This window comes from Rhamphochromis sp. 'chilingali' (genome assembly GCF_963969265.1).
Source record: "Rhamphochromis sp. 'chilingali' genome assembly, chromosome: 1".
NCBI lineage: Eukaryota > Metazoa > Chordata > Actinopteri > Cichliformes > Cichlidae > Rhamphochromis > Rhamphochromis sp. 'chilingali'.
In genome coordinates, this window is record NC_137929.1 from 66,108,713 (window position 1) to 66,134,192 (window position 25,480).

At 40.3% G+C, this 25,480-nt stretch overlaps 1 protein-coding gene across 1 annotated transcript; it reads right to left on the bottom strand.

Moving 5' to 3' along the window:
* Positions 1 to 405: 405 nt before the first annotated feature.
* On the bottom strand, positions 406 to 2,045 carry LOC308405203 (nuclear factor 7, brain-like; the record flags this gene model as incomplete). Its single annotated transcript, XM_080895670.1, has 1 exon — positions 406 to 2,045. The coding sequence occupies one exon, from the start codon at positions 2,043 to 2,045 to the stop codon at positions 657 to 659; it is 1,389 nt and encodes a 462-aa protein (XP_080751796.1). The 3' UTR covers positions 406 to 656.
* Positions 2,046 to 25,480: the final 23,435 nt, after the last annotated feature.

Below are 25,480 nucleotides of genomic sequence, written 5' to 3' on the forward strand. Positions count from 1 at the left end.
TGTTCACACATGTTCATTATATTCTGATGATCCTGGATGGAGACAAACTACAGATAAGTGTGTTCAGCCCAACTAGTTTATCTCATTACAGTAGTTTGATGTTTCCCTTTGAACCCCCCTGAAGATCCTGACAGTGAAGCACGTACATAATACTCCAGCCTTTCAACTCTGAGCTTATTTAGTTCTATTAATACACTGAAATCTCATTTGTGTCATGAAGAAAGTCTTTAATCAAACAGAATTCAAAGAGCAGAAACATTTCATATATGGAGTTAAACATGAATCATTGTTTCAACAACATATTTATTGTTGTCATAAACAGACAAGAAGACAACAACAAACTGCTCCTCCCATTCAACACATGTCAGTCCATATCCCAGCAAACTAAATCATCTCCATTTACACATCAAATAGAAACATGAATCACTTGTAATGATTAGAAACTTGATAGAATTTCAAATCTAGTTTGGGGAGTCATTCAGTGAGAAACAGTGAAATGATTTTCCATGTGAAAAGGTGGACAGCAGAAACAGAAAGAAACAGTGAGAACTAAAAGAGAAACAAAGAGCTTTGGAACAACGAGGCAGCAGGAGGACAGCTGCAGTTTAACAGCTTCAACTCACTGACAGGAAACAACATTAGAAACATCATCATCCTCAACTCATCTGCTGCACTGACACTGACACCTTCAACGGACACACCTTCACTTCATCATCAGTGTTAATGTATGGAAACATCCTGTGAGTGAAAGTGTGTGTGAAGGTGTGTATGTGTGTGTTAGTATCAGGATCAGAGAACGACAGCTTTCCTCTGTTCCAGTCCAGATTCACTCTGATCCTCTGGAGCTTCTTCTCTACTGAGAGAGGAGTGGATGGAGCTGATGGAGAGTGTGCTGAGTATTTACCTTTAAAAAACAATATTCCCCATAATCCAGACAGTGTGCGTCCCTTCCTCTTCACAGACTCTGCTAACACACCTAGGAACCACCATGTACTGTCTCCAACATCAACATCCCAGCTGTGAGTCCCTGAGTTAAAGCCCTCAGAGCCCAGGACAGAGATGTAACAATCAATCCTCTCTGGATTATCAGGAAGCTGCTGCCTCTCTCCTCCTCGTCTCACACTGGTCAGATCTTCAGACAGGATGAGGTCTGGGTTTGCAGTGTTTGGGTCCAGAATGAGAGGAGTGTAGGAGACCATGTCCTTCATGTTGTTCCAGATGTTGAAGGTCAGGTTGCCCAGGTGTTTGGCCTGGTCTATCAGAGCTCCTGAGGGCAGCTGTGGATCATCCAGCAGGGGGCAGCGCTGGACTCTTTCCACTGCAGCCTTGTAGTTGTGCAGGAATGAGACGTCTTCAGCTCTCAGCTCCTCCTCTGTGGCTCTGACTGTGTCTGAAAGAGCTGCTATCTCTCTGCTCAGAGCCTCCATCTTCTCCTTCATCATCCCACTCTTCTGCTCCTCTTCCTCCCTCAGTGCAGCCAGCCTGGCCTCCTCTTCCTCTGCTAGAAACTGCTGAAGCTTCTTAAACTGCTCCTTAATCTGCCTCTCTGTGTGTCGGGCCTGGACCTTAATGTGTTCTGCTGTTTGATCAAACTTCACTTGAACTTCTTCACAAACCTTTAACTTCTTCTTTAAGGGCTCCAGAGTTTCCTGAAGTACCTCCTTGTGTTGTTGTGCAGCTTCATCGATGGGTCTGAATCTGTGATTGGTGTGTTTTTCTGAGTCTCTGCAGACGACACACACTGGCTGCTGATGGTCCAGACAGAAGAGTTTGAGTTTCTCAGAGTGCAGACTGCAGAGATCCTCTGAAGCTCTCTGATCTCTCTCCTGTAGGAACGACTCACGCAGGTTCTTTAAAGCTCGGTTTAAAGGTGGATCATCCACTGATACTTTATTACAAACTGGACACTCACATATCTGTTTTTTGATCCACCATCTCTTCAGACAGGCTTTACAGAAGCTGTGGCTACATGACAGAAGAACAGGATCTCTGAAGACCTGCTGACAGACCGGACAGCAGAGATCCTCCTTTGATCTGGAAGCCATTGAGTCTGTGAGTGAAGCTGAAAACAGCAGACAGGAAGTACAGTCAGTCCTGGCTCCCCTCCCTCCTCTACCACCTTCACTGAAACTTACTTTGAGTCGTGTTTTTGCTCAAACTCACATTCAGTGTGTGGAGCGTCAGCAGCTTGAAGCAGCAGTATTGGAGTTTTCCACTTTTCTCTCCTGTAGCTGGACTCACTCAGAGGAAGCTGCTAGTTTGGTCTGAATTCAGTCTGATCGTCTGTGCGTCTCTCTTTACTGAGGACGAAGAACTTCCTGTTTCCTGGTTCGTAGCATTTCAGTGACATAAAAGCAGGAACTTCATTCACTTCATTCAGAGTGCAGACGTTTATTGCAGATCAGAAACGAAACCTTTTTTCAAGCGTAGAAAATAAAATGTGACTCCAAGAGCGTAGATTTGGTTTTGGCATTGGTGGGGACGGATGATTCAACCACCGAACTCTGCCCTGTTCCTTTTTTCCCCCCTTATTGTCTTTGCTTCTTGATAAAAAAGGAGAAATATACTTGCCTACATATGCTATTCTAAATGCTTTTAAACCATTTAAAATTACAATTCATAGTTTTATTTGTGAAATATATAATGTTAAATGACTAAGTATTTTAGGCTTTAGTTTACTTCAGCCATATTCCATGCTGTGATGAATCAGAATACAAGGTTTACTTTAGCAAGACCTATGAGTTAATGCTACATTTAACTAAATTGTTATATATTTTGTGTCCAATATTGTCTCCATATGATTTTGTTTTTTGCAACATCTTGCAGAGAAAAGAGTCAAGGTACCAGCTTGGTCAACCCTAAAAGACCATCTGTTCATCAAGAAATGACCAGGTGAAAAAGTCATAAACTAAACAAAATATACTTTTGGTAGTTCTGTGTCTCTCTCTCTCCTCCAAACCCAGATGGCTGCTGGTACTGAACCGGGTTCTGGGTCTGCTGGAGGTTTCTTCTTGTTAAAGGGGAGTTTTTCCTCTGCACGGTCACTTCATGCTGCTCAGTGTGAGGGATTGTTGAGGTTGAGTCCATATGTCCTGCGAACAGCTGCTGGGCAATGACACCATGCAATCTTCTGGGATTCCTTGGATAGAAAACCTGTGAGCTGCACTTATCCTTGGTCTTCACAGCTCACCTTTTTACTGTTTATTGAATCAAAATTCTCCAGTGACATGGATTCTACATTGTAACTGATGTGATGTTCTATAAAGTGGTTTTAATAAAAAAAAAAAAGGCAAAAATTAGTTTCTTTATTCAATTTTTGAACAGTGATACTCATTCAGTAAATGCAAATTATTTACACGGCAGTACACTATAGGCATAAATCTAGACCCCTAGATAAAACATGATGGCATTATAGCAGTGACAACTCCTCCACAGTAGCAGGTGGGATTTTTCTTTTTTGAGGACGGCTCCTTTTACCTGTCACTACAGATGGTCTGTTTATGTTCTGATCAAGAGCCTTTTTTTGGGCAGCTGAAGAGGAGAAGTCTATCTTATGGCCAACCACTGACTGCATCTTGGTCATATTACCCAGCAAAACCCAGTATGCAGGTTCATCTGTAACAGTCCTTGTGCCACAGATCACTGTTGCTTGTACATTAAACAGAAGAGCAGTGACGTGGGTGCAGGTCTCCGTGACTCCGGCCTTACAGCTGCAGTGGGCGGCTTCAACCTTCCCTGTGATGCTCACAGTGACCCATGGCTGCAATGCTGGTTCATTCAGTCTTTGAGAGTGCAGGACCTGAAACACACACAAAGTTCTTGTCTTTAAATGAACTATGAGCCAAGGCTGACATAAATGTTTTATCTACTTAATCATTAATGTAACAGTGTTTAGAAAGTTAGCACATGTAATTTTTCATTTCTTTATGTGTCCATCTATAGAACGCTGCATGTTATATTCTAAATCTGCCTGTTCTGTCAGAAACCTGCCTGCAGAAAATGAACCCAAAGTATGTAATGCAAGGATGTCATCACTTTAGAGATGGAGAAAGCATAAAGTGACAATTATGAATCACTTAATATGATAAGGAGATTCTGCAGGTCATTAATCAATGTATAAAATTAAATAAAATGTATTTTTAGTGACACAAGATACAAATATGGAAGGAAGATGTATAATCGCTCAGTTTGGGGAAATTGTGGGTAGCCTGCAAGGGCCTCAACTTCTCCATACCCACAATGTGCATTTACACCTAAATGTCCCCAACAAAGGATGTTTTAATTCACCACTATTCCAGTGAAACACGAGTCTCCCATCTTCCTGCTACCGGTCTCGAGTTTTTGTTCACCAAAGCACACACCAACTTCATACTGACGGACAGATCACTGCCCTTTTGCCGCCTTGTCTGACCGTGTTTTGTGGCTTTGGTTCACTTCACCTCACTCTTCCCCATTCTTGTCATTAAATCAGGCCGTTCTGCAACCATGGCAGCCATTCAATCTATGGCTTTATTCATGGTGTATTTTACCCCTTCACCAAAGGCCGTTTTCGTTTACAACATTATATTTGCAGTGTTCGTCTATCTATCAATATCTGCGGAGTATTTTTTTTAACGAGTATCCTATTTTCTAAAGCACAGCATGTAAAGGGTAGCTCGGTTAGCAGGATGCTAGCATGTAGCGCTTAGTGAGACACGCCTCAGACGAGTTGAGCAAAGACCCCGTCTGTGTACTTTATACGTGAGCAACGGATTTAAATAACATTAACGTTTCAAAAGACAAACTTGAAGATAAAAAACAATATACTTACCGGAGAATCGCCAGGGTTTGCCGCTTCCATCTTGCTGCTCCTAAATTCAAAACTGCCTCTGCAGTCAGGCAGGGGAGGCGTGGAAATTGTCTTTGAGTTAGTCAAACGTTTTCCTTAGTTCGAGTAGATGATAAAATAAAAATAAATGGGATTTTAAGTAGGACTAGGCGTTCTGTAATGATCTCTATTTAGGAGAAAAACTTAATCACTCACCTTTAAATTGCTCTCTTTTAGGAGACACGCTGCTGGCTAACGGTGTCATGTGATCAAACAGCGTAATTTAATTGGCTGAGAGCCGCTCGACTCGATCTAGTGTTGATTGCTCTGGCTTGGGTCATTCAAGTTCATCACTTTTGCAGTTGAATTTTTGCAGGTGAATTTTTTGCAGGTGAATTTTTTGCAGGTGAATTTTTTTCAGGTGAATTTTTGCAGATGAATTTTTGCAGGTGAATTTTTTGCAGGTGAATTTTTTGCAGATGAATTTTTGCAGGTGAATTTTTTGCAGGTGAATTTTTGCAGGTGAATATTTTTGCAGGGAAATTTGGAGGATAAAAATGTCATAAATTCAATGTCTAAAAATACTTGAATTCTGATGATACTATATTTCTTCCATACCCCTTCCAAAAAACAAAGAACAAAAACACATCTGCCTATAAAAACAAAAATCACCATCGGCCCAGTGGAGACTGAATTTTTTGTCATTTTTCTACAAAACTTAACAAGTATGAAAAAAGTGTTTTTCATGGGGTTTTTTTTCCGAACCACGAAAGTGTTTACCCTGCAACACTGCATTTTGCAAAACTTACGTCTGTCCATCGTACAGTCAGACTTAGCAACAACAACGCACAGACATCCGAGTTCCATATATTGGATGTTAAGCTTAAAGTAGGAATGCTTTACCAACATTCAGAGATGAACTTGCACACTTGCTTTATTTCTCTGGGATAGCCTACTCTGAGATGAAATGCCGGTTTGGCAGCATCTAGCGAGACTTCAAATGCTTTCAGTGGGAAGTAAACATCCAGACTGCCGCCGGCAGGATTCACATTTTCATGGAGCACAGTCATTTGTATTCACTGAATTAATGTTTTTGATACGACTACTTCAACTTATTACACGTGCATGTGTAAAAGAAAATAATCCCGTCTCTCTCATTATTATTTTTAGGATACAGGATACAGCATCCATTTTGTTTTGTTTTGTTTTTTTTAAATGTGTTGCTACATTTTGTAGTTCATACTAGAGTTTTAATAAACAAAACACTAAAACTATTCTGTTATACTTGTCATGGCCTGGTACTAGGGACCCAGGGCTCACGTATTTTTCTATATGTTTAATTTTTTCTGTGTGTAGTCTTTTGTTGTTTTCTCTCCTTTTTTGCCCCGTCTCTCAGTGTGTGCTCCCAGATGTTTTGGGTCACCTTAGGAATCGCGACCCGGAAGTGTTCCTGTGCTGGAGGCAGCCACAACTGTATGGAGTTATTTTTGTGCCACTATTCTGAGCGCACGTAAAAAAAAAAAATTGAGTTCATGTAAAAAAAAATTGCAGGTTGCAAGTGTTGCATTTTGAGGAGAAATTTATTTTGAGCGAAGAAAGCTACATTTGAGTGAACACAATTCATTGCTGCGTGCAAAAAATGTATTTCAGTGTTTGCTATTATCCACACACACACACACACACACACACACACACACACACACACACACACACACACACACACACACACACACACACAACAGCAGCCCCTCTTGGATGCAAAAAAGTCTGATTGGCTGTTCTGGTCTCCAATCAGCTCGAAATGACGAAATGCAATATCTTATATAAACTTTCAAGATATTTTCATGCGGTGTAAACTTTAAATATCTGCTTGATTTATCAAGACATCACATATGCAAAAGTGCTCTAATGTTTTCACAGTGGACCCATTGTAGACTTGAAAATCTCCAGACATCCTATTTAAGGGAGGTGACGGCCAAGCAGAAAGAAAGGTCATAATTCTCTCTGTGAGGGAGAAGGTTTTAAGGATTGGGCTGAAGGTATAGCCCCCTTGAGATATAAGAGTTGTGGAATGTTCTTTATCTGTCTGTGTCTTTAACATGTGAGGGCAGCGGCCAAATTTCAGAGATTATCCTAGTGTTTAGCTGTGATGTTTCTCTCCACATTGCAATGTGCTTATTAAACCACTCCAAAACGCTCCCTGGGGGTGTTGGAGGTTGTTGTTAAAATTTCAATAGCAGCACAGACGTCCGAGATCCATAAATCAGTTGTTAAGGTTAATTTAGGAATGCTTTACAAATATTAATTGATGAACTTACACACTTGCTTTACTTCTCTGGGATAGCTTTCTTCGAGATGAAACACTGGTTATATAGCGAGGCTCCAGAAGACTTCAGTGTAAAGTAACTCTAGACCGCTGACAGGTGTTGCACACAACAGCCACTCTATCACGTGACGCACACTGCTTCGACGTGCTAAGGTCATGAGCCGGGTTACGCCATGTCACAAGTTTTGTGAGGTGCTCTTGTGATACTTAATGGATTGAATTACATTTTATTTCTCCCCCAATAATTTAGTTCAGGATCGGACCGATACATATCGGTATTGGTCCATCTCTAATATTAAGTATGATATTAATTATTATTAAATGTATGTTTGTGTGTAAAGTTACACATAATAATATATATTAAGTTGTCAGCAAATGGGTTGCAAATCCTGTTACTGCATTAAATATGACTGAAATGTACAAGACTAAAATTAATCAAACCCAGATAACAATACCTTTTGTTTGATCCTGATTATTTGATCATTTGTATTAACCACACTGATGGTGTAAACAGTAAACAGTGGACTGATAGCTTCCACAGATAGAGAAAAACTCTGGGTGGATCTGGATCTGGTCCATACAGGTGTAGAAACAAGTGGTGGTTATGGGCTACAGTCTAAATCTAATGTTTTTAATCTCTCATGGCTGTTTGTCCTATAGCAACAACTACAAGATTATGCATTTGTATTGTGAGAGGTAAGAAGTCAGTTACTGCAATCTACTAAAATCTAGGTGATGTCATTTAAGTCAGTGAGGGTTTATTTATTAAATATTACGTGCACACTGGGACTGGGCCAAAAAATACACAGAGATGCACCACCTTAAATTTACAGTGGGTTATTTTTTTTTTTTTACCACTGTGTGCAGCTATTGTGTGAGTTCATGACAGTACTTTGACATTTCACAGGATGTTTCCTACCAAAAAACGGTTTCTTTCTTATCGCAGGACTTTTATTTGTTCTTTTCTTGCCAAACAGCTCATTTAAGTGAGAGTCTGATTTGAATGTCGTCTGTGCTCGAGGCTGGAAGAGAGGTAACAGTCAATAAAACTGACATGTTGTGAAATGTTTCACCAGTAGGTGTCAGTAGACTGCAGTCAACTGGGATCTGTTTTCTTACCCCTCCGAATTCAACCACATAGTCCTATCATGTTTCTATTACTGTGGGCACCAGATCCAGATGCATGCGGAGGTTTTTCCACATCCGTGGAAGGCTTGTGTTTTTTAAACTGTCTTAGAAGTGGATGTGACTTTGCTGGACTCTGACACTCAGTGAATGAACTCTCATATAATGTGAAAAAATAATGAAACTTTTTCAGAGATAAAGTGGGATTTTATTATGACACATAAGCCTTACATTCAACCTGGGTTACAATAACATGTTTTTCATATATCTTTTAGCATGTGAACTATAAGCTGAAAAAAGTTTGAGATAAAAAAAAAGAACAGTTTAAGCTCTTTATCAGTGACGTACAACAATGCATTTTTAAATCTGTTATATCTGTTACAGTTTATGTTCCTACAGATGTGGTAATCTCAAGTCGACCCTAAGATTTAACCCTTTAGAGCCGGTCGGAGCGGGCTCTGTTTTGCGTAACTATTTTTAAATCCCGGTAGCTCTGCAATAATTAGCTAGCTAGCGCAATAATTTTTGTTGCATATGAAACCGGAGGAGTTGTACTTACATCTTATGCCATCAGCTTGTCCTCGGTCACAGTTTCCTTCCACATATAGCTTTGCAAAAACTGCATAAAAAGCACTTGGAGCAACAAAAACATAATATTCCAGAAACACGCTTTACCGATCCGATCAGCTGTTCATAACACTTCCTACGTTGGAATAGACGTCAGCGCGAACTTTTGCATGTCCACCATTACTTGCTCGAAACCGGAAGTGATGTCATTTTCGCGGAAATGTAGTTTTTTTTTACCATCAGGGCCTCAGGGCCTATACTGGTGTTTTTAAAAGTTATCTTTGACTTTATGACGTTCTGTGTCATTTCTGGGATGCTTAGGACTCATATTGCACTGCTGGAAATAGTTTATTTTGATGCATATGCTGCTTTTTTGCAAATTTGCACTATAATATTTATTTTTGTTTTTCCTGCAGTATATAAAAATTGGTGTATTTCAAAAATAAAACTATGAAGACACTCAAAATAAATTTCCTGTGGTGGGAAACTATTTTGTGCAACTTTTTTGTATTTACAGTTTTGCGAGATAAGCTTCTTAAACTTCTCTAACTAGAAATATATGTTAAAAAAGCAAAAATGATTTTCAATTTTTTTGTAGTTTATTGCACTTTTTTGCAATTCATGTAATTACTATGCACTTAATACATACATATTATTAAAATCTGGGCTATAATTGTTGTATTGATGTATAGCAACTTGAAATGCTCCCAAAACCGGCACTACAGCATGTAAAAATATAATATAAGCTCTGGCGGACTTGGGCTACATCCACACGTACAGGGTTTTTTTTTGAAAACTGAGATTTTCTGTTTTCGTTTTAAAAAATAATCCCGTCCACATGTAAAGGCAGAAATGGTGGAAAACGCTGCTAGGAACATGCCAAAGCATTTTTAAAAATCTCTGTTTTCAGTGACTAAAAACGCAGTTCTATGGTAGGTCTTAAAGGGTTAAGAGTTAGTTTTTTCTCTTCTGCTTATTTAAGGTTTTTTTTTTTTTGTAGTGCTTTCATGATTGCCCTGGTTAACCTGTGGTTAACATCACAGTGGTATAAACTGTGAGTAATGCCTTAAGTTAAAGTCTGCAAACATACAGACGCACAGAAAATATTCAAGAAAACTTTGTGAGACCTCAGGCATCCAGTTTTACTCTGAGACAACGTTCAACCTTCATGTCTGAGCAGGAACATTGGGATTTGACCTTTTACTGTCATTGATAAAAAGTTATATATTAAACACAATTGTAGTACAAAGCATAACTGCAACATGCGTATAAAATACTTCCCAGCACCAGTTTAACTAAACATGTATAAGTTTCTCTGGAGTTTTCAGTCAGCTGTCTTCTCTCAACCTTCCTGTTTCCACTACAGCTGCTCTTTTTTAGATTGTAGAAATCACATTCAGGCCTTTTACATTTGAAAACTTCTGATTTTAACATAAACCTCAAAGGAAACAAAAAACTTGAGCGTCAAAAATATTTATGGTCATGGATCTGGAACAATGTTACATGATTTATTACTCAGTGTAAAAATCCACAAAGTACTTATTCACTTAATAATAGAAAAATAGTCCCTATTTTCATGAGTTCACTCCAGCCAAGCTAATGAAACAAACCAAATTGTCAGTGTGGGCAAGATGTAAATGTTCTATAGTCAAATTATTGAATAAGAAAAGGAGCCGCACAAGGCAATAAAATTTTAAATTTTTTAAATATGTATCTCTTGCTTTATATTACTTTCTGTATACCTGCCCACATCGATGCATCGTTTTCAATCAAATAGCTGTTTTATTACTTGAAATAAAAGAAACTGAACACGTAAAAACCCTTTAAATTATAACTAGAAGAAAGCTGAAAGCTACAAACACAAAAGTAGACAAACATGTTAACACAGGAGAAAGTACAAGTCAAAAACTAAGATCACAACAGTAACTATGGTAACACCAGCACAAGCTTTACCCATCACCTGCTCTGCTTACTACAGTTAGGTCTCTGTGACTCTGTCTGCTCCTACAAAGTGGCAGTCAAGTTAAAATGACAGATACGAGGACATCCAGCATGCTTTGAAACTGCACTCCATTGAAAGCGATGAACCAAATTTCTATCAGATAAGGTTTGGGACTGTTATGGTCTCATTCATGGCTGTTACAGTTATTAAACAGCAGAAGTAGAAACAGGACATAAACAGTACAATGTTTTGTTGTCCCCCCTGACCTCCTCAAGCAGATCTCTGGCTCTCCTCACTTTCTTCTCCATCATTTGTGTAAGTCAGCAGAGGTTGCTGTCAGATGAAACAGAACTATGGATCAATAAACTGCACACAGACAAAGCCTGTGCAGTGACGTCCACAGAAGGACAGAGTCTAAAGTGTTGAAAGAGACGCTACAAAACAAAGCAAGAGACTAGAGCCTATCAGGAAAACTAGTGAGTGGACCTCTGATTAAAGACTTTCTACCAAACTACAACTGCAGCTGAACAAATGAGCTGTTGGTGGAACTTTACACTCTGAAATGTTGAAAGATTAAAGGATGAGACAGCTCAGCACAGCATGTTATTAACTTCACACATGAAGTGGTTCAGTCCAGTCAGACTTCAGTTTTGCAGCCACCGTCCACATCCTGCTTCTTCAACTGGTCGTCACGGTAACTCTGGACTTTCCTCCAACGAATCCTGAAGTCTGTCAGTCCTTCTGACAGCATGAGGCCTGACAGCTGGACAAAATGTGCAGATGATGAAAAACATGAAGCATAGTTTGAACTTGTGTCAAGTTTGTGTTGGTGACTGAACTGCTGACCTGCTGTGAAACCTGCTGCTGGATCTCTGTGCTGTGCATGTCTGCCTCTGACTGAAGCTTCATTTTCACCACTGTTTGCTTTGTCACTGCTAAAAATGAACCACATATAACAACACAAACATTAGTGTTTTACATGATGACAGGATCTTACAGTGTTTGCACTCTGGACCTCACCTGTGAAACAGAAAAAACAGACTCTGACACCACAGTTGCCATCACCCCATTTCCCTGACATTAAATTAAATGCTCCACAGTACTCAATTGAATAGAGGTTTCCAGGCTCAGAAGACAGCCAGTTAGTGAATGTGGAGGTTGTGTTGTCAGACCAGAAGGCCCAGGGATCCCTGTAGAGACCAATCCACACATACTGAACCCCTGATCCATTCAAAGTGAGTGTGATGTTGGATTTCTCCTCTTTGCTTCTTATACTGGTCAGGTCTGTGTGGTATGTCCTGCAGTACGACTGAGCCTCTGACCAGGAGCGGCTCTCCTTCACTAAGATGTAACTTGTGTTTTTGGCTGTAAAAGATTAAAAGAAACAAAGAATTTAAAAAAAAAAACATGTTGTGAATATCATGAAATTTTAGGGTAACTATGGCAACAAATCTTTTTTCCTACCATTGTAACACAGGAAAGAGTAAGAAGCTCCACAGGGTCTATCATCCATCTGTGTTTGTCCGTGAAGAGCCACACAGTATTCCTTTGCATTTACACAGTCTGGTTGGCCGTTAGCCCAGATCAGAAATTCATGTGTACTGCCAACATTAAAAAGTTTTCCCTCCATGGACCACTTCCAGCTGTAACGATCATCATAGAGCCCTATCCAAACCCAAGTATTGGTCTTTGGTGAAATTGAAACAAGCAGTTGGTTGATGTTGCTGTTGTAGATGGTGACCAAGTCAGTGAAGTGTTCTCTGCAGTAACTCTGAGCTTCGGTCCAGGTCTTCAGCTGGTTCACAAAGTGGTATTCTCTGGAGTGGGGAGGAAGAGTGGAAAGTCCTCCTGAGAAAAATGAAAGTTTTTATTGTGGAAACTGGGCTGTTAGACGAATCACTGAAAAAGACTGAAAAGACAATATAAATAGTCATACTTAATGGAGGTTTATCAGAGGCAGAAAGTAAAAAGCAAAAATAATTTGTTATAGTTATATTACCTAGATTATTGAGATATTTTACTTTCTTATCTTACATTTTTACAGAGATTTCTGTCCTTTTAGTTTATATAATATTTAGTTTATCACATTTCTCCGTTCAACACATTTGATTGAAGTTTGTTTTTCATATCACTGCATAAAAGAAGGTCCTGCTGGTGAATGAGCTATATTTTTATATTTTTTATATTTTAATTCCATTTCTTTTTCTCTTCTCTGTACTCAAAATGCAACAACTATGTTTAGTGCAACCATTACAACATTTTTGGAACATCACTTTTTTTGTTTATCAAAAAAAAAAAAAAATATATATATATATATATGTGTATATATATATATATATATATATGTATGTATATATATATATATATATATATATATATATATATATATATATATATATATATATATATATACATACAGTTTTAATTGGTGATGTACAGAGATTTTGCAGAAGGAACTTTACAACATTACAACATACATGGGGACAGAGATCAAATAGCCATATACATTCTTGGTCAACATATCCAACAGAATTTCAATTTCTCAAAAGTGTAGTAAGATGTAAGTAATAGTTCCCAGTTGTTGTAATCTTTCTTAATTGTCCAAAATTCAAAGATCTAGACATTAATGCTCAAAAAACATCTCACACAACATATCAATATTAACGCAAATGATTGCCTCAGTTGTTGAGTACTAGTAAATTTAAAAGCTTAACCCTCTGGGGTTCAGGGTATACAACCAGGGCAACAGAACATGTCCCACTTGAGTTTCTGTAGTTTGGCAGAGGCTTAAAGTCATTTTCACTCTTCTAGAAGGAAAACACTGTTTTATTCCTGCAGAGAAATGTGTAGTGGACTCCGCCACCACTTGCCGATACTTATTAGGGTGTGACCCTAGTGGCTGTAGCTCAGGTGGCAGAGCAGGTCAGCCACTAATCAGAAGGTCGGTGGTTCGATCCCAGGCTGCATCCTGGCTGCATGCCCAAATATCCTTGGGCAAGATACTAACCCCATGTTTGCCTACTGGTGGTGGTCAGAGGGCCCGGTGGCGCCTGTGTCCGGCAGCCTCGCCTCTGTCAGTGAGCCCCAGGGCAGCTGTGGCTACAATGTAGCTTGCTATCGCCAGTGTGTGAATGGGTGAATGACTGAATGTAGTGTAAAGCGCTTTGGGGTCCTATGGACTAGAAAAGCGCTATACAAAAGCAGGCCATTTACCATTTACCCTAACTTGTGAACAGGGATATTCCTGCTGTGGTAAACTGTTCAGTGCAAGTGATGTCCTGTTTTCATTTACAGATTGCCAAGCTGCAGCTTTGCCTGGATGGATTTTTGGCTGCAGGCCAAGGTCCCGAAACACCAGTGTTTGTTTTAATTTGTTTTAGACTGGTTTAACTCGACAGCGAAGAGCTGAAGATTATTGTGACAGATGTGGCTGTCGATGTTGTTTTGTTTATTTGTTTGTTGTTTTTCTTCATTATATCAGTAGGCACCAATGTGTGTACTGATTGTAGTTGAGAGTGGTTTACTTTTATTTTTTTAATATATCGTTGCAGACAGCGCAGGCGCTGAACGGAAACTCATCTTTTTCTTGCCACTTTTGCATGCACCGTGGTGGTGAGCTTGGGTGGAGACAACAATGATGATTTTCCTCAGCGGGGGAGCTGGCCCTAGGGAGGGGCATCCTCCCCTCCCTTCTTTTCCTCCCCATCCCCGGCTACCTCCCTCTTCCCGCTCCACCACACCCACCCACACAGGTAGGGTCTTGGGGTGCGGGTGTGTCACGAGGGTGCAGGGGAGACATTTCCCCCCCCCTCCCCTTCTTGCCACCTGTGCCTCAATTTTATCTCACAACTTAGACATCTACATTACTTATACTCTCATAACACACACACATATATAGGGCCTTGAGGGTGGGCACGTTAACGGCGTCCAGTGGACGGTGTGTGTACTCAAACCTACCTCTGGCGCCGGTGCCCACCTCTCAATTTTAAATCCATGTAGACATTGAGGGTTCTCGGGAGGGGCCGTGCTAACACCTGCTGTTCTCTAGAAGCAGCACCATGCTCTCCTGGGTTTTAAATGCACTTTAGAACAACACGCAGCAACACTACACATAAGCGGGAGGAGGGAGGTATGGGGTCTTCACACACCCCCGTTCTCTGCTAGCAATTGGGGCGGGGGGCCTGGGAGATGTTGGCTGTCCGATTGGCGTCCCTGCTGCTGTGGAGCCTGCGACGATCTTCTTGCCTCCACCCCGGGGGGAAGGGTAACATCTCTTGGGTCTGGGTGCCGTTTCCCCCTCTGGGGGCGAGGGTACCTGGACCCGGGGTATAGAGTATGTTTGGGGAGTGTGATTGTGTGTACATGTCCATTTATGTCAATCCTTACGTTGGGTGAGTGCTGAGTGTTTGTATATGTGTGCATGAGGGTGGGAATGCATGTTTGTGTCTGTGTGTGCCTGTTTGTCTGTGTCTACAGTGGGGCAAAAAAGTATTTAGTCAGCCACCGATTGTGCAAGTTCCCCAACTTAAAATGATGACAGAGGTCAGTAATTTGCACCAGAGGTACACTTCAACTGTGAGAGACAGAATGTGAAAAAAAAATCCATGAATTCACATGGTAGGATTTGTAAAGAATTTATTCGTAAATTAGGGTGGAAAATAAGTATTTGGTCACCTCAAACAAGGAAAATCTCTGGCTCTCACAGACCTGTAACGTCTTCTGTAAGAAGCTTTTCTGTCCCCCACTCGTTACCTGTATGAATGGCACCTGTTTGAACTCATCATCTGTATAAAAGACACCTGTCCACAGCCTCAAACAGTCAGACTCCAAACTCCGCCATGGCCAAGACCAAAGAGCTTTCGAAGGACACCAGGAAAAGTATTGTAGACCTGCACCAGACTGGGAAGAGTGAATCTACAATAGGCAAGCAGCTTGGTGTGAAAAAATCAGCTGTGGGAGCAATCATCAGAAAATGGAAGACATACAAGACCACTGATAATCTCCCTCGATCTGGGGCTCCACGCAAGATCTCATCCCGTGGGGTCAAAATGATCATGAGAACGGTGAGCAAAGATCCCAGAACCACACGGGGGGACCTGGTGAATGACCTGCAGAGAGCTGGGACCAAAGTAACAAAGGTCACCATCAGTAACACACTACAACGGCAGGGAATCAAATCCCGCAGTGCCAGACGTGTTCCGCTGCTGAAGCCAGTGCATGTCCAGGCCCGTCTGAAGTTTGCCAGAGAACACATGGATGATACAGCAGGGGATTGGGAGAATGTCATGTGGTCAGATGAAACCAAAGTGGAACTTTTTGGTATAAACTCAACTCGTCGTGTTTGGAGGAAGAAGAATACGGAGTTGCATCCCAAGAACACCATACCTACTGTGAAGCATGGGGGTGGAAACATCATGCTATGGGGCTGTTTTTCTGCCAAGGGGACAGGACGACTGATCCGTGTTAAGGACAGAATGAATGGGGCCATGTATCGTGAGATTTTGAGCCAAAACCTCCTTCCATCAGTGAGAACTTTGAAGATGAAACGAGGCTGGGTCTTCCAACATGACAATGATCCAAAACACACCGCCCGGGCAACAAAGGAGTGGCTCCGTAAGAAGCATTTGAAAGTCCTGGAGTGGCCTAGCCAGTCTCCAGACCAGTCTCCAGACCTCAACCCAGTGGTTTAGTGGCTGACTAAATACTTTTTTGCCCCACTGTAATTGGCTACTTTTTGACTACTTTTGATTTTACTTCTATATTTCACCTTTAAAATATGTTTTTTTTGGCCGTGTTTGGTATCAGTATTTTCAGCACAACCTGAAATATCTGAAATTTGAGTTATTTTTTCATTTTGGTATACTATATTAGCACAGTTGATCTAAATTCAGACAAAAAATTCAAAATCCGAGTAGAAAAAAGTTATATTTTTTACTGTAAAACCCACAAACTTGTTTAACGAATCATTTTCATAACTTGAAGTGCAAATAGAAATTGTACATTTCTAAAAATTATGCACAAGTTTTGCAAACAACAAAGTTATTTGGTACTATTGACCTACAAATGCAGCCAAGGCCTCAGTTTTTTATATAACCATTTAAATCTATTTCCAGAACAATCAGCTGGGCTGCATCAAATAAGAAGGCACACAAATTATTTGTGCCAGTCCAAAAAATGTAGTTTGTGTTCAGTATAAGACAGGAGAACAGCACAGGCCTAAACCTGCAGGTCTGACAGCAGGAGGAGCATCAGTCCAGTTTTCCATGTGGGAACAGCGTTTACACTGGAATCTGCCTTTGACGGCTTTTTTAGAGCAAATATGAAATTCAGCAGTCTAACTGACACACAACACACAACAATAACTACACAACACACTAACTACAGCCTCCAAACACGCTAAACGTCACTAATGTCTCACATATGAAAACTCGCTCTCTCTCTGTCTTTCGCTCGCCCGCTTTCCGTCGCCGGTGTCGCTCCTAAAAACTTCCCCTTCTCCCTAAACAACCAAGTGCCACATGTTGCCTTATCATTTTCTGATTGGCTGACATGGTAAACTCTAACACCAATAGGGAAGGGGTGTTTTTTCTTTTTCCACTCACAAGCGGAGAGTGTTTGCTAGCGCTGTCTGTAGAAAACGCAGTTTTTACCCTTCTTCCCGATGTAAACACCACTGTTTTGTTCAGAAAAAAACATCGCGTGTATTTTTTATCATTTTATTATCATATAATTAAAAAAATGGTATATAGTTTGATGTCCGCACTTTCAACCCAAGTTGAAATGGAGACTCTGACGCGCTGCATATTGATTTTGACGCGCGGGCGCGTCCGCCGACCCCATTATATTTAATCAGTCTCGAAACTTCGACTTATTAACTCAAAATTTTGAGAAAATAACTTCAAATTTCAAGTTAGCGCTGCCAATCAGTAATCTACGTGAATGATGTAATTTCCTTGTTACCTGGTAGTGATGTGCGGATCGATCCTGAAATATCGATTCCTCCGATACCAATCATTTATGTTCTAGAATCGATTCTCACATTAAAATATCGATATTTTAGTCATTTAGAGTAAATTTGTAGTTTATCATTAACAGGAACACAGTGGAAAGAAACTATAACATTCGGATTGTCTGCATTCAAAGGAACTACTTCCTCTTCCGCCTTTCATAGTCATGTGCAAAATACGGCTGTATAAATGTCTCGCAGCCCCTTGGCGCGTGCACTCACAACAATGGCTGAGCGTAACTGTGCGGACGTATTTTACCTCCACAAACAGCTGAGATGTGGTTTGCGATACATGTGACAAAAAAGGGAGGTGTTGTGGCCATAGGGAGACCTTCAAAAGGGCTGTTGGGGGGGGTGGAGCTCCCTCGGTGGAGTGAAACTCTGCTGTCTGCTCCTTACTATCTAAAATATAACCGGGCGCTCACACTTTGTTTAATTAGTTTTCTGTTTGACGTTTATTCAGCTGTGTGAAAACCCAGAGGAACCCTCCCGAGGGATTAATAAAGTTAAATTTAATTTAATCTAATCTAATAACTTTAATCTCAGCCAAACCGATTTACTCATGAACAAGTAAAACACTGAAAAAGCCAAACAATAACATTTTTAAGTTATCAAAGTGACTTATATATCATGTTTAACCCGAGTAGCGAAAGACCGCGGGGGTTTGAGAACGATGTGTCGGTTGGCTCAGATATTTGAAGTTTACACAGGTACATTCTTTTTTTTTGCGACCCAGAAAGAGAAATAAGAGTAATATTAAAACTAAGTAGCTGCCGCCATTGTTGGAAACTGGAATTGGCTGGGCTGCGCTATGAATTCTGCGATATGGTTTTTCAATTTTGTTGTCTGGGTGAAAAATCGGGAGAAATTCGGGAGAATGGTGGCTCTGGGAGATTTTCGGGAGGAGCACTGAAATTCGGGATTCTCCCGGAAAAATCGGGAGGGTTGGCATGTAAATGGTAAATGGCCTGTATTTGTATAGCGCTTTACTAGTCCCTAAGGACCCCAAAGCGCTTTACACATCCAGTCATCCACCCATTCACACACACATTCACACACTGGTGATGGCAGCTACATTGTAGCCACAGCCACCCTGGGGCACACTGACAGAGGCGAGGCTGCCGGACACTGGCGCCACCGGGCCCTCTGACCACCACCAGTAGGCAACGGGTGAAGTGTCTTGCCCAAGGACACAACGACCGAGACTTTCCAAGCCGGGGCTCAAACCGGCAACCTTCCGATTACAAGGCGAACTCCCAACTCTTGAGCCACGATCGCCAGGATGTATGGTTGTGGCAACATCACTAACCTTGTCAAACACCTCAGAGTAAATCATATCACAGAATATGAGGAGCGTATGTTGAGACGAACTAAAGAGGAGGAGAGGGACAGGTGCTGCTAGGGCGAGACAGACGTCTCTCACGGAGTCCTTTAGTGCTGCAGGCAGGCAAGGTGTTCAAATAGCGCACAACTTAAGTTTTTGTATTTCTATATGATGAACCCTGCATTATTAAGTGATAAGAAAACGTAATCTGATGTCCTGTAATCATTATGATGCTATAATTTGAAATACAATAAATAAAATAAGTTTCGATGCTCCACATCGAAAGGAGCCAGCTGAGGTGGTTCGGGCATCTGACAAGGATGCCCCCTGGGCGCCTCCTGGGTGAGGTGTTCCAGGCATGTCCCACCGGGAGGAGGCCCCGGGGCAGACCCAGGACACGCTGGAGAGATTATATCTCTCGGCTGGCCTGGGAACGCCTTGGTATTCCCCCGGATAAGCTGGAGGAGGTGGCTGGGGAGAAGGAGGTCTGGGCCTCTTTGCTTAGGCTGCTGCCCCCGCGACCCGGCCCCGGACAAAGCGGATGAAGATGGATGGATGGAAGTTTTTGTACAAAGTATCGGTATTGGATCAGTATCGTCGATATCACCCTGAATATTACTTGGTATCGGATCGGAAAGGAAATCAGTGGTATCGCACATCACTGAAGCCCTCAGCTACAAATGCTACAGCTAAGCTACCAGTATTACATCCAGTCATAATGCACAGATTGCTGAGTATTTTCAGCATGGCTTCACAAATGATGAAATCCTTGTGTTATTAGCTGAATCACATGGTGTTACTATCAGCAAACGTACTCGCAAAAGCGCCAATTTATTGCAATCCGGTTTTGAGTGCCCATTCCTCTGTGCCATATGCTTCTGGGTAACAGGAGAGTGACTTCATTCGGAAATTACTGATTGGCAGAGCTAACTCAAAATTTTGAAATCTCGAGTTATGTTTTCTTGAAATTTCGAGAAAATAACTCAAAATTTTGAGAAAATAACTTGAAATTTCAAGTTATAGATACTTGTTTTTTAAATTTTTTTAGTGCCGGAAATGGGCTTCCATAAACAACACTGCATTGTTAATATTAAAAAAATATTAAAATATACCATTTTTTAAATTAATGTCAAATGCCAAAAACGATATGTAGTGCTGCATATCTGAATAGCAGATTTGACTAAGAAAACTATTAAAACTCTAATATGTACATATACTATACCACTGTTATGGGTTTCTTATTTTAATATTTGCAATACTTGCTTGGTTAACATTCATATTCAAAACAATAACAATGAGAAATTTCTTGTAGTCCAATTTTTGCAACAACAAAAAAATTAAACTGAGTATTGTGCTCTGATACACTGATCCAGACTCGAGTTTTTAAGTTCGTGAACAGGATCCAGGCTACTTTACTCTGAATGAATACAGTGTCATTCAACCCCTTGGTCATAATTGTAGTAATATATGTAGTGTATAGATCCAAAGACCATTCATATTTATATTATCTCTTTACAGAAAAACATCTCCGATTACCTTGCAGCAGTGGTTCTCAAACTGTGGTACACGTAGTACTGGTGGTACTTAGGCTCTCTCTAGTGGTACACGGGGAAATCTTTGATCAGTTTTTTAAGATTTAACAATATACCATTGTGGAGCTATGCAAAGATGACACGAGAGGTTCTTCTGGGAGCTGGAGTTTACCAGAAAATATTTCCCCAAGCTCGGGTGCTCTATGAAGAGTTGCCTTTCCTTATCGCAAGTGGTCACGGCTGCTACAGAGCACTGGTGGGCTCATTTCCCTGGACCTTAAAACTGCAAGGCGGCAGACAACGCTGTGCAACGGTGCCAAAATGCTGATGGTAAATAAAAAGAGCCCTTTTCCGCAGTGCTGTGATCCTAGCCACTATCCATGAGTTGGAGGCCCCCGGATAATCAGTGGAGTCACGGAGGGTTATCACATTGGTGCTCATTGTGAAAAGTTTGGTGGACAGTGGATCCAGCGAGGCCACCACAAGATGTATTTTGTGTCATCAGCTGAAATGCCACGAAGAGCAAACTGAGCTTTGATGTCCCCAAACCACGAAGGAGGGTCATGAAGCCAACAATCTTGGAGCTTAACCACCAGAGCAAAAATTACAACGTACAGCTTTGCTATCACTTCCGACATAAATGAAGACAGAAAACTAAACAGCAGTGGTGTTTGTAGGGTTACTGAAGTTGGGCTAGTTGGTATATAATGTTGTGCTTTTTTTAGGGTCTTGTTCAGATTAAAGAGAACAAGATAAAAGGCATTAAAACATGTTAAAAACACAACAGCCTTAATAAACTTAGTAGTTTGGAACTGGAAGCAGGATTCACAAGGTTTAATCACGTCATCACTTAAAGATCGGATATCCCACCTGCTGTGAATATTTTAATGCGGTACACTTTTTATGATTATCACTTGTCACATCTTCTTTATGGCAGTTAAAATAGATAACATTCATATAAGAAATGAAATTGTCTCATGTCAACTGTATATGGTCTTAAATAGATGTATACTTTAATGTCAGTCATAAGGGTGGTACTTCAAGAGCCATATATTTTATGAGGTGGTACTCATAGTGAAAAGTTTGAGAACCGCTGCCTTCAAGTACTGACAATTAAGGAAATAAAAAAGATGCAATACCTAAAAGTGACATTTAGCTAACAGTTATCTTGCTATGCTAACACAGTTAGCAGAAGGAACAGAGGGACATTGGCACTGTCCTGATTTACCAACAAGCAGAAGAGTAAAACCCAACCATAACTTTTTAGTCATGACTAAGGAAAAAACGTGCAGTAAGTAGCTCTGACCAGCATATGTAGCCTTAATGTTGTTCACCTTCGCTATAGACACTCACAGTTCACAAGGACTACACGGTGAGCTAGTTCAACCTACTGACATAAGAGGTAGTTTGGTGTAGCTTTGTATTATTAGTTCTGAACCCTACTTCGTCAATGTCCAGGATAAGCATTGTATCAATTATAGAGTGAAATCAGTCAGCTAACTTAGTGAAGGTGCTTTTTTTGTAATAAATTAAAAAAAATGCTTATGCAATGTTGAAAAGAGAAAAAAAAAGTATTTGTTAAACTTTTGCATAATGTTAGTGTAAGAACCTGCATGTCCTTATATTTAAAATCCTTACTTTCACACACCATACTGCCTTTACCTCTCTATTAAAATACACCTTCCCCTATCCTCCTCCTTTGTCTAAGCCCAGCAACTTGTAACGGTACGAAGCTTATCAACAGCACTGGTGTTGGCAAGTGTTAACTCAGGGCACTAGCAATCAAGTACGGAAATTTAATTCTTATCCACATATTTGATTTGGCAGTGATTTGATGTCAGGTGCCATCCCTGAAGCAAGTCTTCCCATTTTATCTGGGACCGGAACAAGGAATACACTGGCTTGTTGTTAATAACAGTAATAATAACAATGAGGAGGGAAAGAAGTGAAGGTCATCGTAGTTTAAGGAGCTTGGAAAGAAAAGTGTCTGGACTTCTTTAAGTTACTTGAAGACGTTTCACCTCTCATCCGAAAAGCTTCTTACAGTTCTAAAGTCAAATGGGGGAGAGTCCCAGATTTAAGTCCTAAGGGAGTGTCCCCCAAGGGGGTCACAGAAAAGAAGATTAGACACCAACTGTCTGCCATCTATAATCCAGTTTTGAGATCCTTTCCCAGATGCCTTAACGCCCACTCTCATCCTTGGCCTTTTGACCTCAGGAAATTACAGCATAGGGTGGGGCTAGGTTTTGACAGCGGCTTCACCTTGGCTGATTGTGACCTACACCCGTTTTCACACCTTGGCTTGTGCGATTAGATAGAGGATCAATAGGGGGTTCTCGACCCCCTTGGGGGACCCTCCCCTATGACTTTAATCGGGGACTCTCCATCATTTGACCCTAGAACTGAAGAACCTTCTCGGATAAGATGTGAAACGTCTTCAAGCAACTCAAAGAAGTCCAGATGCTTTGCATTCCAAGCTCTTCAGACCATGTATCAGCATTAAACATTAAAAACTAGTTAGTTCAATAGCTACCATAGAAATAGCTGCAAACAGTCATTCAAAAAATCTAAATTTAATGATTTTAAAAAACCAACATAATTGAAAATTAATGCAGGTATTGTGGTATTAGGAGGTAAAGAATTTCTCCCTGTGCTTGCGGTTGATGTGTTAATAAATACATTTTTTTAAAATGTGCATGTAATTTGATTACCCAAATGACATCAGTCTGTCTCAATGTGTTTATAGGATATATTTGAAATGTTTAAGATATTAATATTACTGACCTGAGAGCAGCAGGATGACCAGTAAACAGGTTTCTTCCATTCTCTGCTTATGTATAACAGATATAATCATGATTATTATTGTACCATATTTATTACCAAAGATGTTTATTTAAGATTTCTTATCTGCAGTCTAAGTTTCTTAGTATATTTAATTTAATTTCTTTATTTAGGACAGTGCATGTTAATGAACATAAATGTAAAAAATTACATGAATGTAAACATACCAGATTAGAGCCAAGGGCTAATTTACATCTGTTGTCCATAAATATAAAAAATAGATAAAAACTCCATCACCAAACTCACACATACACACCATTCTGTTCCCAAATAAAACATTAAAACTATACAACTTATACATGATCACATCCTTGATTTGTCCTTAACCAGTTTTTAACCTGTGCCTTAAACACAGTTTATATGCATGTCCAAAAACATTATATCCAATACTTTTTAAACATGTAAAATCTGTCGTATCTTTAAAATGGTTTAAATGATCATTTCTAAGTTTTAGAATAATGTTTAGAATATAAAATACACAATAATATAATTTTATAATTAATGATGCATAACTTACCTGACAGCTTATCTTTGCATCTGTGGACTGAAGTTGGCTCTTAAGAAGGTCTGCATTTGGTCTTTTCATATATTTTACTGTCAAATGAGGAAAGCAGAAGGGAGTGACCTCTCTGTAGAAACACACGTTTACCTAAACTATTATTGTATGTTCTGAGGTCTGATCAAAGGCAAAACCAGTTTACTGATTACCTCTCTAATTGGAGATGAAAATGTTTCAGTTTAAAGCTTCAAACTGAATACTGTACATGTAAATGTTTGATATCTCAAGTAGGCGTATCTGTAATTTTCAAAAAGGTAACAAGTGGACTTGCAGATATTTTCTATAAAACCTGTGGGGCAACAGGCTTTGTGAGTCAATACAGTCATCAAATGTTTTTGCAGTGGCACCTCAGTGATTAAAGAAACACACGCAAGGTTACGCTAAAATGATTCTGCTTCACCAACATGCAAACCATTAGGAAAATCAAGCTGTTAAATATGAAAAAAAGCAAATAAGCTCAGACGTCATTCTCGGAACAGACATAGTTGTTAGGAGGAACAAGTGGGGAAGGATTATGGAGTCTGTTGGTCTTCCATGGTCTCTTGTGTTCTGGGGGCCTCTGGATGTCTGGAGTTTTGATCTCCTCCATACCTGCTTCATGCCCTGGAGGACGGGGCTGTGCCCCCCCCCCACACACCCTCTAGCAGATCATTACATGAAGGAACCTTTTAAAAAAACAAGCGCGTCCATGCTCACAGGTGTACACACGGGTGATCACACCCACAAACTACACCCTTTTTGGCTCCTACCTCAAAGCACACTGTGTTCTGTTGATCTTATGTGCTGCACAATAATGTTTAATATTTAGTATTTACTGTCATATTCCCATATATCATTGTGATGTTGTTTATTCTATTACTCTTGTTCTCTTCTGCTTGTTTTCTTTTTTCTTTCTCAGCAGGTGATCCAGGTGATCGATATATGCATTTTTTTTCTCTTTTTTTTTCTGCCCGTTCTGTTGGTTTTTGTTTTTTGCCCTTCTCCCCCGTCCCTCTTCTCAGCTGTTTCTCTTTCCCTCTTTCTTTCTCCCCTTCTTTCCCCCAGTCAAGTCTGTCCCGTATTCAGTAAGTGAAAATAAAATAAACAATAAAAGGTGAATCAAATGGACCATTATGGCAAGGCTGGGATGGTCAATTTGGTAAAGTAAATCCGTTGGGCATCTTTGTTTGCCTTTAGACAACAATTCTGATGGCAAAAGAGCCAAACGGGACAGGCAAAAAAAAAAAAAAAAAAAAAAAGGATTATGGAGTCTGTGTCTCCATGATTCAGTTTGTTAGTGAACCTAAGGGATGGGAATGCTTAGGCCTCTAAATCCTAACCAGTCGCTGGCTTTAGACAGGAAACAACATCTGTAAAACCTGAAAAACTGAAAGCAGCGACTCTGTGCTTTTCAGTAAGATTTGGGTTATTTCAGAAATCCAAGGCATATTGTCACAGGAGAAGATGAAAGT